The 17324-nt window shown below is 36.4% G+C and overlaps 1 protein-coding gene across 1 annotated transcript in view; it reads left to right on the top strand.

Moving 5' to 3' along the window:
• Vav3 (vav guanine nucleotide exchange factor 3) overlaps nt 1-17324 on the top strand; it is a 357495-nt gene that overhangs the window by 333913 nt on the left and 6258 nt on the right. The window contains exon 25 of the mRNA XM_077791577.1: nt 3619-3748. Coding sequence (XP_077647703.1) covers nt 3619-3748 — 130 coding nt within the window. The remainder of the gene's footprint in view (nt 1-3618; nt 3749-17324) is intronic.

The following is a 17324-nucleotide window of genomic DNA, read 5'->3' as shown; positions in this document are numbered from 1 at the left end:
TGAAAAGTTAAGAAAGGCTAAGGAGCTGAAAAGTTTAAGTATCAGAAAAGTCCTTTGGCAAGTGTAACAAATAAGCATGAAAATTGCTAAAGAGGCGCCTGAACTAGGTTTCAGATCTCCCTTTCTTTCTGTTTCTGTTCATTCATTGAGCAAATTTATACTGAGCCTTTTCTATGTGAAATCACTGTGGTTTTGGAGAATTAAAAAATGACTTATCTCATCTAAAAAAAGCTTACAGGTTAGTATATACATTTGTACCCAGAACCTCACAATAGTACTATCCTTTGGACCTATGCTGAGTCAGAAGGAGTGGCTCAATCCCTCTGGAAGAAGAGGTTAAGAGGTATGGGGGCTTCTTAAAAATCACAATCATCTCACCTCTGAGAGATCCCTCTAATCATGTTCGTTCCAAATAAATGCACTTTGCATTACAAGTTAAGAAGTGGTCTGAAGCTTTGAGTTGTTTCTTAAGAATAGTTCAGTGTTCCATTGTCACTGGTGTTAAAGTTAAGTTCTACCTATGAATCACAACAGGGCCTGGAAGTAAATTTTATTTGGAAACACAAAGCAGACTGTGGAGCTTATTTTAAATCAGCCAGTTCCTCAAAAAGAAGGGTGGCCTTAGGTGGTTGGGACCAAACCTTTTCCCCTTGGGTTTCAATAGCTTGGTTAATCAAAATCTTTGTGTTTCTTAGTCATTAAATTCAAATCCTAAAAGAATTTCTGTATCCAGATTACAAGGCATTAATTTTGTTCTAATTTTCATGTATGCCAGACCATCCATGTCCAAATGTTGTTTATAAACCATTTCCATTGCCTGTTTCCTTGGTAATTGCAATGACTGGCTCTCATTATTTTTTCAGAGAGACTTGAATTGTTGACACTGCTGTGTCAGTGTGAGATAAGGAAAGCTTAGCGATTTCTTTTGTTTAGAGTTGCCTTATTTACTTGTTGTACCTGAAGGTCAATGACTGCAAAAGCAGGGGTGGATTAGGCTAAAATACAGAAAGCATAAAGGCACAGATTGGAATAGATCCATGGTGGCACTACTTAATTCTGCTCAGAGACATGTAGGAAGATTTACCCTCATAAGACTGTGAAAATGGAACGAAAATATCTTCTATGCTTAGCGAAGTGTTAAAGAGTGTCTTGAAGCTTACTAAGCTGCATGACCCCAAGCCTTGGAAAAGTCATTTTTTTCTTCTGTAAAGTTTGGAGGGAGGGAGGAGTATTAAATGATTACCAAATCCCTTTTTCAGTATATAATTCTATAGTTCCTAGCCAACTTTTTATGAACATTAGTTAATAGTAATTCATAAAAAAATACATAGAATTCATATCACTGCCAATGAGATCAAATGGTAGTTCAAAGCTATTGTCTTATTATTCTTTTCAGGTTTATTTTCATAATGCCAATATTTGACTCAATCTAAAGACTAAGAGAACACCTCTCTGGTATCATTTGCATCAGCAACATAATGTATAGAAGTACTATTCTTCAAGAAATCTTTTTTAAAAGACAAATTATTCTTTGTCTTTAAAAAAATTTATAGAAATATTCATCACTAAGTTGAATTTAATTCCTGATGTAGCTTTAGCAAACTGCATTAAAAATCACCACAATACAAATGCCATATTCTGATGGTTGGAAGTATTTTGAAGATACAGACTAGTCTCTGTTGCTTTGTTTCATTTTCTCTATCTTTAAAGATTGGTCAGATTCCACAATTCTTTTTTTTCATCAAGCACACTCATTATCTGGGCCAAAGGAAGGAAGAAGGTTAAAGAAGTTAAGAAAGTTATCATGTGCGTTAGACCCTAGCATCTGAGAAAGCAAAGTTTGTGGCACATTGTGGACTCTTAACAAATACCACTTCCCTTTGCTTCCCCATTTTTTGATTTTTATATTTACATTTGCCATGTACTATTTGCTAATAATGTGATGTAGTTAAAAGCCCAAACTTTGGAGACAGACACAAGTTTTGTGACCTTACACAAATCAGTTAGCCTCTCTGAGATATGAGCCTCAGTGGGGATGAAGCCCACCTCATAAGGTTCTTGAGTGAAGATTACAAGGGAGCCTGGCTCATGGGATAGTGGCAGCTGTTATAATTATCCACACGTATCAGGCACTGTATGTATTTTTCCTTATAGCCTGTGAAATGGTTTGTTATCTCCATTTTATAGGAATAAGGATTGAAAAAAGTCTCCATTTACTTTATCCAGTGCTTTTACTTTATGAAGGTGTTTGTTTGTTTGTTTTTTACTTTATCACCTTGGTGTGTCTCTCAGCCTGGCTCTTCCACATAAAACGATCCTTCCCCATTTATGTCTGTTGAAATTTTACTTGGTCTTCAGTTTAATCTAAGGTGTCTCCATCCTGAAGCCTTCTCTCATCCTCCCCATTGGACATACCACAAGAAGTTCTCTCTGTGCCTTTGAGTTCCCACAATCCTTCCATTTTCCCTCTAGGAAGAGACTCCTAGAGAGTGGAGCCTTGTCTTTATAATCTCTGTGACCCTGATACTCCCAGCACAGAGAAGTCCCCAACATATCGGAGTTTAGTCATAAATAATAAATCACTGATGATTCTTTCTTTCTTCTTTTGGGTGTTTTTTGGCCTAATTGATTTATTTTAGGAACTTTGAACATAACTGCTGAATGGAATTATTGAGTCAATCAACAGTGTGATTTTTTTTTTTTAGAAGAAATGAGATTCTTTTCCACTAATTTTTAAAGGTGCTATAATACAAGCACCAAATAATTGGGTTAAGAGTGAATTTGCTTTTATTTTCATTTTATATATTTGTAAAAAGCTTTATAATACTCATCTAATGATAAGGTACATTTCCCATTATGAATTAATTATTATTCAATTTTGGTTTATATTAGAGGGATTAAAATTTGTGCAGAATTTATGAAACCAACATGTAAAAAGAAATTTCCTGAAGTTTTAGTCTGAAAAATGGTGGATGATTATGACATTGGAATTAGATATATTTAAGGCAAATTATTCATAAATGAAAATTGAACAAACTATATTATTCACCCCTGTGAGTATACTAGGTGATGTATAGAGCTAAAATGGGTACCAACACTTTGTTATAAACCAGAAACACTGTCGAGTAGCATTTTTGCATTATCAACTTTTGTTTACCATGGAAAAATACACTTAGTGTCAAGTGTGTTTTTTGCCATGTTGAAAGAAAATGCAGGAAACTAGAAATTGCTATATATTAAGCAAGCAGCTGTTCCTTTTATTTTTATTTAGAAAGGCAAGTATTTCATGAATAAGAACAATAATTACTACTCTGAAATGGAGGTTTGGTATGGTTTCTTTTCATTTACCACATCTGACTGAAGACTAACAAGATATTCTATATCCAAAAAGACCAATAGAGGCTAAGTCTTATGATAAATGTCCTGAGTAACAAGGACAACTCCCAGGTAGGTTTGTGTACATCCAGACAGTGGCAAAAGATCATCATTCACTCACTTGTCCATATATGGAGAACTTAGCCTTAAGTTGATCATCCTTATATAATTATGTGTTCAGGAGTTTGTGTGTTTGAGAACAAATGCATCTTTATAAAAAATAAATCTTTGATTCGTTTTCAGGAACTTGTGGAGTACTACAAGCATCATTCTCTTAAAGAAGGGTTCAGAACCTTAGATACGACGCTACAGTTTCCATACAAGGAGCCAGAACATTCAGCTGGACAGAGGGGTAATAGAGCAGGCAACAGCTGTGAGTATTATAATTGAGAATACGATTTGCTGTCACTTAAGGGTTGGAGGCAAAATAGCATTAAACATCTTCATTCCAAACTTTGAAATATAACCAATTAATATGCTAATGCAATGAGCAAGGACTTTTTTTCTGGAGCTAAGCAGAATCAGAGGACCAACAGGTTTATGTACATGTCTAGTTTTAGATCCTTGTGCCAAATTCAAAATTATGTTTGCATTAAAATAGCCAAAATGTAAGGGTATGTTAATGTGTAAAGTTTTATGCTATTCTCTTTTATATTAGCCAGACTTTTAATTTACACTTAATATTGGTGGCCATAATGCTGTTTGAGGAATAGTATTTAATAAAACTGGTTTACAGCTCTCCCAATCTAGTATCTCCTGTGTGCTTATGGTCCCATTTCAAAGACTACCTTCAGGATATTGAAATGGCTAGTGTATTTTGTTGGCTGGAAGTATTTCTAAAACTACATTTCAGCTACTATTTTCAGAATGAGCATCTGCCACAACTAGCTACAAAAGATTAGCATGCAAACAGAAACCTGTCAGGTTTTAAACGTGAGACCTTGACAAAACTTTTTCCCCCTCACTATTTAATGTGACATAATCTTCCTGGAGATAGATATGGCATGTAAAGAGAACTTTGTGATGAAAAATGTGGAGAAGAAAGTGTGCTTTCCGACCCTTATTTTGATATGATTTTTTTAAAAAAAATAAATCTCTTTTAAGGGAAAAATGAAAACAATTTTATTACTCTTAGAATCTTTAGCCTAAGCAAAACTGGAAGTTCTAGGGGTACTTGAAAACAGAATTTGCAGCTGTTTAATATAATTTTAACTTTATTTTTTCCCCTAAAAGCAGACACTAAAAGGGAAACAGGTATACTCAGGGTTCCAACAATGCCAGTAAAATTTCATACACTTCAATATAAGTAAATATGCAAGTAATTTGTCACATCAGCTGACAGGCTTTTTCTTATTTGAATAGCTCAATAGCTGTTTTCCCTGAAGTGATCAGCAACACATGCCCAACACTAAACAGGGAAAGTAGTAAGAACACACTTTATATTGAAACTTTAAATACCTTTAAAATTTTATCTATTTTTTAGCCCAATATGACTCAACTTATCTTAGATTATCATACAGTCTATAACTTTTACTCATTGAAAAATGGAAGTTTTCCCTAAAGAAAACAGCTTTTCTACAAATTTCCTTGAAGTCTGTCAAGGTTCTGACTTCTCCCTGCTGCATAAAAGAGAATTTTCCATGTTTTTTTTTTTTCCTCTTTGCCTTTCTAGCAGCAGACATAATACAACTCACAGAGGAGGTCAGTTTCACCCAGTCCTATCTGAGTTGTTCACTCAGTTCTAGAGCCCCAGGGGTGAGAGGTGGGCAACCAGGGAGGACTTATTAGTCTTAGGAAGGCTGTTAACCTGTGTCTGTCTGGTCCACTGCAGGCCCTTTGTCAGAGCTTGGCACATGCTTAGGGATCAGAGAACGTTGTCCAGCAATGATGTTGCCTAACTTCATAATTTTGTCTTTAGTGTTTAATGGGAGTATTTAGTACTCAAACTTGTTTAGCAGCCAGGAAAGGAATTACAGACTGTATTGTTCTTTTTTATTTTTAACCATAGCCAAAAGAATAAATTTGAATATCCATACTAGCTTACAGAGCCATTTTCCAAAAATGAGTATGAGTTCAAACATCTGTACCCTATCTTTTCAGCAACTTAAGCCACTAAAACACTTTTTTGATTAAGAAAGGAAGGCAAGCCACTCATTTAAAATTTAATGTAAGTTAAATATAAAACTATTGATGAATAAAACCAAATATAATCCAAAAGGTCTTTAGAGAGACTGACAAATAAAATACCTTACACAGACAAGGCATTGTTCTGGTCCTGGGATATAGCAGTTAAAAAGTAGAAGTCCTTGCCTTTATGGGGCTTAGCTTTTGATGGGGAAACTCAGGAAAGTCTGGGTTAGGGGAATTAGATTTTTTTCTTTTTATCATAAGAAGTAATTCACTTCAGGTGTGATGGTACATGCCTATAATCTTAGCAGCTCTGGAGGCTGAGGCAGGATCACAAGTTCAAAGCCAGCTTCAGCAACTTAGTGAGGCCCTCAGAAACTCAGCAAGACCCTGTCTCAGAATAAACATTTTTAAAAGGGTTGGGGATGTGGCATAGTAGTTAAGTGCCCCTGAGTTCAATCCCTGGTAATATTAAAAAAAAAAAAGTGGAGTGATTCAAGAAGATATCACTCCTTCACTCCTGAAAGAAATGAAGGCATAAACTAGTCAGCAACAATAATGCATAGTTAACTCTCCAAGATTATTCATTCATGAACATAAAACAAAATTATAATTTTGGATCAAACTCATTATTCTATCCCAATTTTTTATTTATTTTATAATCACTCTATGTTAAATGGGAAGATCACTAAATGGTCTTGAGGATTCAATGAGGTATTTCATGTGGAGCATTTAGCATAGTGCCCATACATGGTATATACCCCATAGAAGTTATCACTGACTCTACCACCTACTTCTGCCACTACTGTTACTCAGCCTTCTGATGCATTATGTGCTTCTGTACATTTCTAAGGTTTGAATAAATTTACGAATTGTAATTCTTGGAACAATTTACTTCTTTACTTTTACGATTTTAAAATATATGTCTTACTCACTTTATACCAAGTCTTGATTCAGGGTTAACCTTTAATGCAAACACTACTTATGTTTTCATGCTTGTTGTGCCAGGAGGTGTCAAGGAGAAAATGTTGCAATTTCTATATAGAAAGACTATGCAGGCTATCTTTATAGTGCTTACCTATTATTCTATCTTTAAGTCATATAATCATCTTGGAAAAGAAGTCTCAGGGCAATATAGAGGCTATTTACTTCTGAGTTGGTCAAGATTAGCATTTTTTGAAACAATTTTGTGGTGTAAAAATTAGATATTAAGATGGAACTACCTTATACACATGAAAAATAACATGTAAATAGATATTTATTAGAATTAAACAAGCATCCAGAGTACTGAAAAGGAGTATAGCATTTCTATGTTAGCAGCCTATTACGTGCTGACTGTGTCCCAGGATATAGGATGTTTTTCTTGACCTTTGGAATGACTTAAGAGTATTTCCAAAAGTGAAGAAAAGAACAAAGATGGAACCCAGTGAGCTTCTGTACTTCCCTAGATTCTATAGTGGCTCCACAGAAGATATTCTATGAATTTTTGGAAGAAGTTTGTTATTTTCGAAAAGGGTCCTAGCAAATCTGCCTTAGATTGCTTTAGGTGAATGTATAGGACTTATATATTCAAAGGACAATATATTGACATTTGCCTTTCTTGCTCTACAGTGAACACTTAATTATTTTCAGGTCTGCTTTGAAGTGTCTACCTGCCTGATCTTAGGCAAGTCAGTTAGCCAGTTGGGCCTTAGGTTTCCTATCCAATAAATGAGGAATGAGATTAGAGATTTTATTATGTTCTTTGACAAATTTACTTCTAAATGGTTCCTTTCTTCATATGCACAAGAAGGTAACGTATAATATTAATAGACCATTAGAGAAGGAAAAGTTGTACACTAAGCTATTTTGTGACCCAAAAGCACATCTTAACTATTTTCCCAAGTTTATATTTATGCAAAAGTAATTGGTTCTCAGAGCAGACTTATATAATTTACAAAATTGCTATCATTATATTTATATAATATCAAAATACCTTTCATAAAAACTTACTAATTATAAAAGGAAAAATACTAACACCATAGCCAGGTGATCAAAATTGACATCGACAGTAATAGGACAAATAAATTTCATATACTTCTTAAAAGAACACCATCTTTTGGGTGGTATTGCTGCTTCCCAAATGCAAAATTTGTATCTAATCATGAGGAAGTGGCCAAATGGAAATTGAATGACATTTACAAATAACTGTATTCTTTAAAAATGTCAAGGTCATTAAAGGCAAAGAATGACAAACTATTTCACATTAAAGAGATATAACAACTTACATGTAACATATAATATCCTGGATTGAATTATGGTGGAAAAAATTATAACACACATGTATAAGCATGCTTATATTTGCACACACATATATAACTATAAAGGACAGGAGTGAGGCAATGAGCAGAATTTATGTAAATTCTGTGAGGTAACTACTTTATCAGTGCAATTTTCTTTTTTTGATAATTGGCCTGTGGTTATATAAGAGAAGAGAATATCTTTGTTTTTAAGAAACACATTGAAGTATTTAGCAGTAAATGGAATTATGTCTGCAATTTATGCTCAAATGGGTCAGAAAAAAACAGATTGATAAAGCAAACATTATAAGATGTTAACATTTGGAGAGTATGCATTAAATTTACAGAAATTCTATTGGCTATATTCTTCCTCCTTTATGTCTGAATTATTTCAGAATGAAAAAGTTTTATATGTGGAGATGATCCTATCTGCTGTCTGTTTCTTAAAAATTGGAAGAAAGTGGAAGTGTCCTCCTTTTCACCAGCTCCAGGTGCAGGGGAATTTGGTCACTGATTTAGGAACATGTAAAATAACAGCATGTGCTGAGTGGATCCTATTTCAAGGCTTCTGTCCCTCACCATGACCTTATTGCACTTGCTTATGTGTTCACTCATTCCTTTATCCAACAAATAGAATTTAACATTTACCATGTGCCAGGCTCTATGATGGATGCTGGAATTATAATAGTGAATGAGATAGACAATCTGAGGAATAGCAACAGACATAAAACAGAAGACTTATATATAACCTCGGATTTTGATAAGCCTGGTAGAGATGAAGTACAAGTCAGAGTAAGACAGAAGAGCCCATTTAACCTGAGGGGTCAGAGAAAGACTTTGAAGAATGTCTTTCAGGCTAAACATAATGATCTAGAAGGGTATCAGGGTGCAGGGGTTGGCAATAGGGGAAACTTCACAGTGAAGTAGCCTGTGCAAAGGTTCTAAAGCAGGGAAAAATATATATATGGAATTTGAGAAGGAGTCAATGTTTTGGAAACATCATGAATGGATTCTGATATTTCTGGTGGGAATTTTCTCAAGTTTTATAAGCAGCAAGTAACAAGAACTGAGATAGATTGTTTTAAAAGATCTCTGGTTTCTCCAAGGAGTGGATAAAAGGGAAAGGCATGAGGAGAAAGGGAATGAATTAGCAGCTTACTGAAGAAATCTGTGAGAAGTTTGCAGGTAGTTTGGACAAGAATTGAGAGTGACAGTGGAGGAGGACAGTGGGCAGACACGAATACATTCTAGAAGCTGAATTGATTGCATAAAGGAGTTGAGGTAGAATAATTTTTTTTTAATTCTTATGTGGTGCTGAGAATAGAATCCAGTGCCTCACGTGTTCAAGGCAAGCACTCTGCCACTGAGCCACAGTACCAGCCCCTCTCAACTGTACTTTGCACAGTGCCTTGCATATTATAGGTGCCCAGAAGGTGCTAAGTAAGTGAGGTCAGAACCTAAGTCCCAGGAGAGGCCACAGCAAACATTGGAGTGCTAAGTGCAGTTAAAACACAGGAAGATGAGTGGATTTGAAAACAAATGGAGATCAGCATGTCCCTTTTGGTGTGATGCCAAACATTATAGCACTTCTTCAAAAATCAACAAAGGTTTCCTTGAGATCATACAGATAAATGACCTTGCAAAAAGTCAGAGCCAGAGCCTGGCCTACCTCTTCCTGGGTGTCTCTCTTCTTCTACTCATCAGCTATTAGTCTGTGAGCCGTGGACAAACGGCTTATGCTTCATTTTTTTACCATTGTTTTTAATAGAAACTTGGGCTTGGAGAATTTGTATCATTCATATTTATTTTATCTAAATACAACAATATTCAAATACAATATCCAGAATATAATATTCTTATTCCTGATAATTCCTTAACCATTCTTTATTATTATTTATTGCTATTTATTATTTCTTTCATTCAAGTTCCTCAAATATACACTTAATTTGGTTTTAGCTTTTAGTTATTTTAATTAAACATTTTGATGTTAATGTATCCTTATTTTTTAATTTTGTTGTCTTAGCCTCAGTCTTAGGTCATTTTTTCCTTGGTCATTTGATTTTGATTTGATCTAATTTTATTCTGGAAACTTAAATGTTAGTTTTAAACTTGTTGTATTGGTTTCCTAGGATCACCATAGAAACTATCACAGAGTGCTTTATAAAAAAGAAACTTTTTGTCTCACAGTTCTGGAGGCCAGAAGTTCAAAATCAAAGTGTGGGCAGGCCTTCCTTCTGAAGGCCACAAGGGAGAATCCACACCATGTCTCTTCCATACCCTCTGGGGAGCTGCCGGCAATCCCTGGTATTGGTATATAGACACATGAGTCTCTGCCTGGTCTTTACCTGAACTTTCTATATCTTCCCCTCTCTTAGAAAGGTACTTGGCATTACATTTAGGGCCTCCTGTAAGCAGGATGATTTGATCTTGTGATCTTTGAATTCTACCTAGACCCTTTTCTCAAATAAGGCCATATGCACAGACCCTGAATAGAAATTTCTTTATGAAGGGGGGGGGGGGTGCTGTCACACACAACACAGTCTCATAGTGTTGTGTTTTAGCTTCTCTAAAAGTTTCCACCCCCCATTTTAATTTTTCTCTTTTTAATGAAATTATGAGAGGACTTGGCATTGTTTGGGCAACTCTCAATGGGAGTCACAAGAGCAACAGTGCCTTAAATACGTGAGGTATTTTTAGTGGGTTACTGCTTTCCCACAGTGAAATACATTGTCTTCTAGGAAAGAAGCTCTTGGAGCCAGTTCAGGTTTCCAAGCAATGCCTACAAAGCCATTTGTCGGAAACACTGCCTTACACATATGATAAAGAATAAGAGAACCTAATGGTCTCATCTGGTGGAGCAATCTGATGATTAACAGGACATAATATTTTTCAAACCCCTGTTCCATACATTAGATTAATGTCTCCAGTGGAGTATTCCATGAACTTCCATTTCCTTAGGAATCACCATGAAAAAGGTCTCCTTTGCCAAACAAATATACAAAAATTGCTGTTTGTCTGATATTTTCCTTCTGGGAAAATGACAGTTTCCCTTGTTTATTTCATCATACAACATCGCCTCATAGTAATATGCTCATGGTATATACCTGAAGAGTCAGTAGGTGTGGAGTACTCAGAACAGCATCTGGCATGGAGAAAGAGTTATATGCCTGGGCTCCTGCAATTACTATCATGGCTCTTGCCACCTCTTCCACATACCCCCAACTGTGGCCCTGAGTGAGACATTAAATTAGTCTCATCTGACAATTTCTGCTGTATTTATAAAGTCATCCTGCTTTCCCTTGGTACTTGGGTTTCCACTCCTGTTGCCTGGGCTTTGACTCTTCTCTCTTGATATGCACACCCATCTAGAGGCTAAGTTAATTACAACATTTTTGTTATGTTTATGTTCTTTCCCCTCAACATGCTTGTAATGGCCACAAAACTTTCAGTACTTGGGCAGCTGATCAGCTAAAGCTGTGCATCTTCATTATTAGATCATGCTGGACCCCCCCTCACCCGAGCCCTGTTTTTATTTACTTACCTTGAGAGCTTTACTGGCTACTATAAAGCATTTTTATCCTGAACCTCATGGCTTTAAAAATCAGTAACCAGTATTGCAGGATCCCTTCAGCATATGACTTACCAATATGAATTCTACAGATTTAGGTAACCTCATCCAGAACCATTTTTTAAATATTTCATAGCTCAAGAAGTAGTATTTGTGTTCTTAGCATTTCTTACCTTTTATACTGTCCATTCTCAGAAACCTTATATTCTTACTTAAAAACTGGTCTCAGTGTAGTTAGTGTGTGTGTAATGTTCCCCAATTGACTACAATGCCCTCTTATGACAGTCCTGAGACAAGGACTTGCTTTTTTCCCCACTTTACATCAAAAACGAATTCTCAGTTTTCATCTTAAAAAATGTGACCAGGCTCCAAGCTTTGAAGGTCCATGCTGAGACCCTTTTTTCCTAATATGTATCACTGATGTGCTAATTCCCTTCTGAATTCCCAATCTGCTTTAGGTAGCAAGTCTGCAGTTCTCCTCTGTTCCTCTTGGTGTTGAGAAGCTGAGTACAGACCCAGCTGTGGTTTCCTTTTATCCATTCACCCCTTCAACCATTGTTTTGTTCATTGAGCTACTTGTGCACACACACTGTAGCACACCCACCCCTGACATGAAGCGTAGCACAGCCTGATGCCTCAACGGGAAGTGGAAATGCTGAGGCTTCTGCTGTTACCTCCACACCTCACTCTTTCCAGCCTTCTTAGCCCTGGTGGAGGCTTTTGCAAACACATGCCTTTTACAACCTTTTTAAAAGGTCATCCTCACTCAGGTGACCTCATGTCTGTCACCATACAAAAAGTGTTCAGTTGGGCTGGGGTTGAGGCTCAGTGGTAGAGCACTCACCTAGCACGTGTGAGGCTCTGGGTTCGATCCTCAGCACCACATAAAAAAATAAATAAAGATATTGTGTCCAACTACAACTAAAAAAAAGAAAGAAAGAAAAAGAAAATAATGAAACCTATCTTTACCCAAAAAAAGCGCATTCAGTTATTTTTTGAACATGATTTTTTTTGTCCTATATTGGTCCTGAAATTTGGCTTACTATGGCTACTTAACCATAGTTCAAAATGAATATACTACATTCTCACCCTACTCAGATAACCTCAAAATATACAATGAAATAATATATATTAAAAAGAAATATGCTTTTCTGCGCCACGGTGAACTGTCATCAGATATGCTCTTTTCCACACTATTTGTTTCTTCCTTTCCCTCCCTTCCCTTCCTCTCCCTTATCCTCTCCTTTCCTTCCTATTATTTAATCCCTTATCATATAAATGATTGTCAAGTCTCTCACCATCCTGGCCACACTTCTGTGGATACACTCCAATTTGTTAGAACTGAGCCCCCAATTTCAATATTGCATGACTTGTTGGCTCAAACTTTACCCTATCGAAACTCAATCTTTCCCAGTTAATTTCCCCCTTTTCCTTATCTTTCTTCCTCAAAGGACATAGTTTCACACACTTGTATTAACCAAACAATTTCCTCACCTCATTAGTTATTACATGCTCACAAATAACTCCCTCCAGAGGTCCCTATATTCACCATTCAACAGATCTTTATCAAGAGCCTACGTCAGATTAAGCACTATTCAAATTGCTAGGGATACACAGCAGTAAATGGAACACACTTAATTTCCTGCCTTAGCCAGGTGAGGTAGTTCATACCAGTAATTCTAGTGATTTGGGAGGCAGAGGCAGGAGGGATGCAAGTTTGAGGCCAGCCTTAGCAACTTAGTGAGACCCTTTCTCAAAAAATAAAAAAGGACTCTGGATGTAGCCCTGTGTTCCTGGGTTCAATTCCAAGTACCCCCACCCCCCAAAAAAGATAGAAAAAATATCTTCAAAAAATATTCCTTGTCCTTGTGGAACCTATGTGCTAGTGGGAAAGGCAGATAATAAATTAAAAAATAATTATACAGTATTAGAAATTGAGAAATGATCTGGAAAATAACAAGACAATGCGCTCAGGTGTGAGAGAGATGGCTTAGGGTTGTACCTGGTCTGGTTGAGTAATTTAAGTGACGAGTGAAGCTGGAGGCTCATTTTCCTTCTTTTTGACTGTGTAGCAGAGAGCTGGTTCAGCAGTTCTCCAGTACCTGTTCAACAGGCTGACACCAGCCACCAGCTCCAGCGAGTGCCCCTTTCTAACCTGCCCACTTGTATGACCAGGGAGCTTCTGTTGTTACAAGCTCACATAAATTCCTCATTCCCTACCAGTATATAGAGCCAGCTGCTGAGACTTGAACTGCTGTGTGTGCAGCCATTTGTGCCCAACCTAAAAAGTAGGACAGTGAGAGTCTCTGGGGTTGTGTGCACTCTCTGACTCCCCTGCTTGCATGTAATCCACCCTGTAAAATCCTGTTTTCTACCTGCATCACAGGGCACAAGTGATATGTGTCCATGACTTTTACAGAATGTCAGAGCAGGCCCCGTCATAAAGGTTGCTTGTGAGTAAAAACTCAGGGAAGTAAGAGAAAGACCAGCCAGTGCAAAAGGAAGAAGCATATATGACATGAGTGATGTTGCCAGAGCAGAAGCAGCCAAAGGAGTACTATTAGGAGATCTGAGAGGTGAGGGAGGCTGGATCTTGTAAGGTCCTATGGGACATTAGCTTTTACTTTAGAAGAAATGGGAATCCATTGGAAGGATTTATGGAAAGGAGAGACATAGTCTCACTTTGAAGGCTCATGTGACTATCTAGGTAGAAGTGACAGTGGCTGGGACCAACATATAGCCATTTAGGTGATAGCTTTTGAAGGAGATTCAAATGGTGTCATGACACATCAAATGGGAGGTATCATAATAAGAGAAGACCTAAGGATGACTCTCAAGTTTTAGGCGGGAGCAAGGGGAAGATTGAAGGGTTTTGTTATATTTGTAGGGCTACAGCAGATTCTAGTGTCTAGCCACAGCATTCTTGATTCAAAATGAATTATTTTCATATCTCTAATGTCTGTGTGTGTTTGTCTCCCCACTAATTTGTAAGCTCCTCTGAAGTCAGAGTTCCTGCCTATTTGTTATATCTCCTTTACTAACTCAGCACAATCCTGCTACCTTAGTAATTTAATAAATAGTAGTTTTTATTTTTAAAGAATATGGATTTAGAATCAGTTTCACATCTTGACAAACTATATGCCTATAAACAATCTGAAATCCCAAAGTGATGTCAAATGATGTAATTTTCCAAAACAATAGGAAAGACTGTACTTATTTTATTTTCCTAATAGCTTTATGTGTTTGTACTGTGTAGCGTTGAATACCAAGTACTGTTTAGTTTATTTTTTCCTAGTGTCCTACACATCACTTTTACTTGCTATGTTTAATTTCGCATTAACAGACATTTTTTTTTCCATTTACCAGATGTCAGCCCTCTATTAAGTGAAACCAATCTGAATTATTCCTATTTTTAGTGATAACATATAAAATATACAATACACACTAAACAAGGGAGTTTTAGTTGGTTTTATTTGGGAGAGTTAAAGGAGCAGACATTTGATACTATGTCTGTGAATGTTGCTGGGAGTTTAAAAAGAAGACATGCCTGAGCTCTAAATAAAATCAGGGTAAGGATCACAATTTTAAATTAAACATTCATTAAATTCTCAGCATGTTTTCTGCTGTTAGGCCATCTGTAGACCGTCTTGGCAAAAAGAACCTCCTGGCCTGTTCATCAAAGCATCTCACACAGGAGCAGAGGTCTTCAGGAAGAAAGCTAGACACTGCAGGGCAGCCAATGCAGGAGGTCACTGTGCTGATAATATGACTGGTCCAGTTGCCTGATAGCCTTGCTAACTGCTTTGTGTTACCTAAATGAGTGTGAACGCATATTCTTGTTACATCTAAAAACTGAATATTGGATCATGTCTAAACTAACAGCAAATAATTAGTGAATGCTTAAACTGAAGTTCTCTGATACACATAATGGATAACTGTTATTTCAAAAATACTTTAGCATTTGATAACCAATATCTTAGGGAAGAATGTTGATTGACCGTGTATTAGACAAAGGGGAACGAAGGGGAGGGAGGGAGGGTAGGAATGGGAAAGACAGTGGAATGAATCTGACATAGATTTCCCATGGATGCATATGGATACGCCACAGTGAATCTCAACATCGTGTACATCCACAAGACTAGGATCCTAATCAGAATAAGATGTATTCCATGGTTGTATAAATATATCAAAATAGATTCCACTGTCATGTAAAACTAAAAAGAACAAATAAAAATTTAAAATATTAAAAATTTTTAAAATAGGTCAGATCTGGAAAAAAAAGAGTGTTTGAGCCCAGCCTCTTCTCTGTACAAATTTCAAATATTACTGAAAATTGAGCATATTTTCATTTGCTCATTAACATTAGTACCTTATCAAGGCAGATCATACTACTTTAAAGCAATTCTTGGTTAGCCTTGACTATGGAAATACAGGCATGAGAGATCATCACTACTACATTTTTATTCTACTGCTAACCTATTCTTCTTTTCATTCACTTGACATACTTCTGTATTCTGTGACTTTTTCTTTTTGGTCAAATCTTAAAACTGAATAATATCCACTAATGATTTGCCAATCAGTTATGGCTATGCTGATGACTTCTATTCCCTATTTATTTAACTTCTATTCCCACTAGAGAATGTTAGTACTTTAGGTTTTGTTTGTTTAACTTGGAAAGTTGATAAATAATATTTGTGCTCTTAATAGCTCCTAATTGAAACATTAAGCCACTAAATGATGAGCCACTCAATTGATAATAATACTCTCTTTGAACATTAGCCCAGTTGAGAGCCAGGTGTCACACATATGTGAAATCACCAGAGCCCTGCCTCCAGGGTCTCTCTGAGCTGGGTTCTTACCCCCTCTGTGCTAATATGAAAGTGTTTGAAGATGGAGGGAAATTAGACTCTTAACTGAAGCATGCAGTTTGCCAATGACTACTTCAATCAAAAAGGGCTAGATATTAATTTAATATTATCTACATGGGTATTGATACAGATAAGAGTTAGTCTCTCAAGAAGTTTCCAAAATAACATAGTGCACAAGCAGGGAGGTTACCTGTAATACTAGGCAGTGAATGAAGAGTCCAGAAGATGACAACCACATAAGTATTCCCACTTAAATGTCATTGTTCCTGGGCTCTTCCTAATTCTATTCCAAGACATGCACCTACCTTTTTATAAAATTATTTTTTAGTTGTAGATGGACAGAATACCTTTATTTTATTTATTTTTATGTGGTGCTGAGTATTGAAACCAGTGCCTCACACATACTAACCAAGCATTCTACCACTAAGCCACAACTACAGTCCTATCCTACCAATAATTCTTGTGTTAGATGTGAACCTGATGAAGTAGGAGGAGTTTGATGAAGGGACTGCACATCTGCATATCTGTGTAGACACAGGTGGATATATTCTCAGCATAGATATAAATATATTTTACAAGTTAAAACATATTGCAAGTTAATGTTATCAAATGCTGTATTCTGATATTGTTTATGTCTAGATTTAAATCCATACTTTCCTAGGGAAACATGTTATCTTTTATTCTTGTCTCAGTAGGTGCCAGATATTCAAATAATATTTTTCCATCTCTAGGGAATTAAGGACCCAAAGGCAGTGAAAATTGACTTATAGGAAGAGTATCAACAGTAAGTCATGCTACACGGGTAGAAAAGTAGAAAGCATCCCTACCAATCCTTAAAATGTTTGGCTGACAGCTATACGCTGGGTGGCAGGAGAAACTGATTAACCTTTTACTCCTAGGAAGATTCCTCAGGCATGTAGTGTGGTTAATGCTGTGAGACATACAGTATTTAATAGCTGTTCAGCATCTTTGAAAAAATTATAGTTATTGTAGGAATATCACTGATAGATTATGGCTCTCAGGAAGCCTGGGGTATAACTTGAATATATTTCACATACTTTCCTTTGTGTTTTGCCAGCCTTTGTTGGAAGTCTTATTGAGCAGTTA

The sequence above is a fragment of the Urocitellus parryii genome, chromosome 11, assembly GCF_045843805.1.
Source record: "Urocitellus parryii isolate mUroPar1 chromosome 11, mUroPar1.hap1, whole genome shotgun sequence".
Lineage (NCBI taxonomy): Eukaryota > Metazoa > Chordata > Mammalia > Rodentia > Sciuridae > Urocitellus > Urocitellus parryii.
This window is presented reverse-complemented; position numbering and strand designations above follow the sequence as displayed.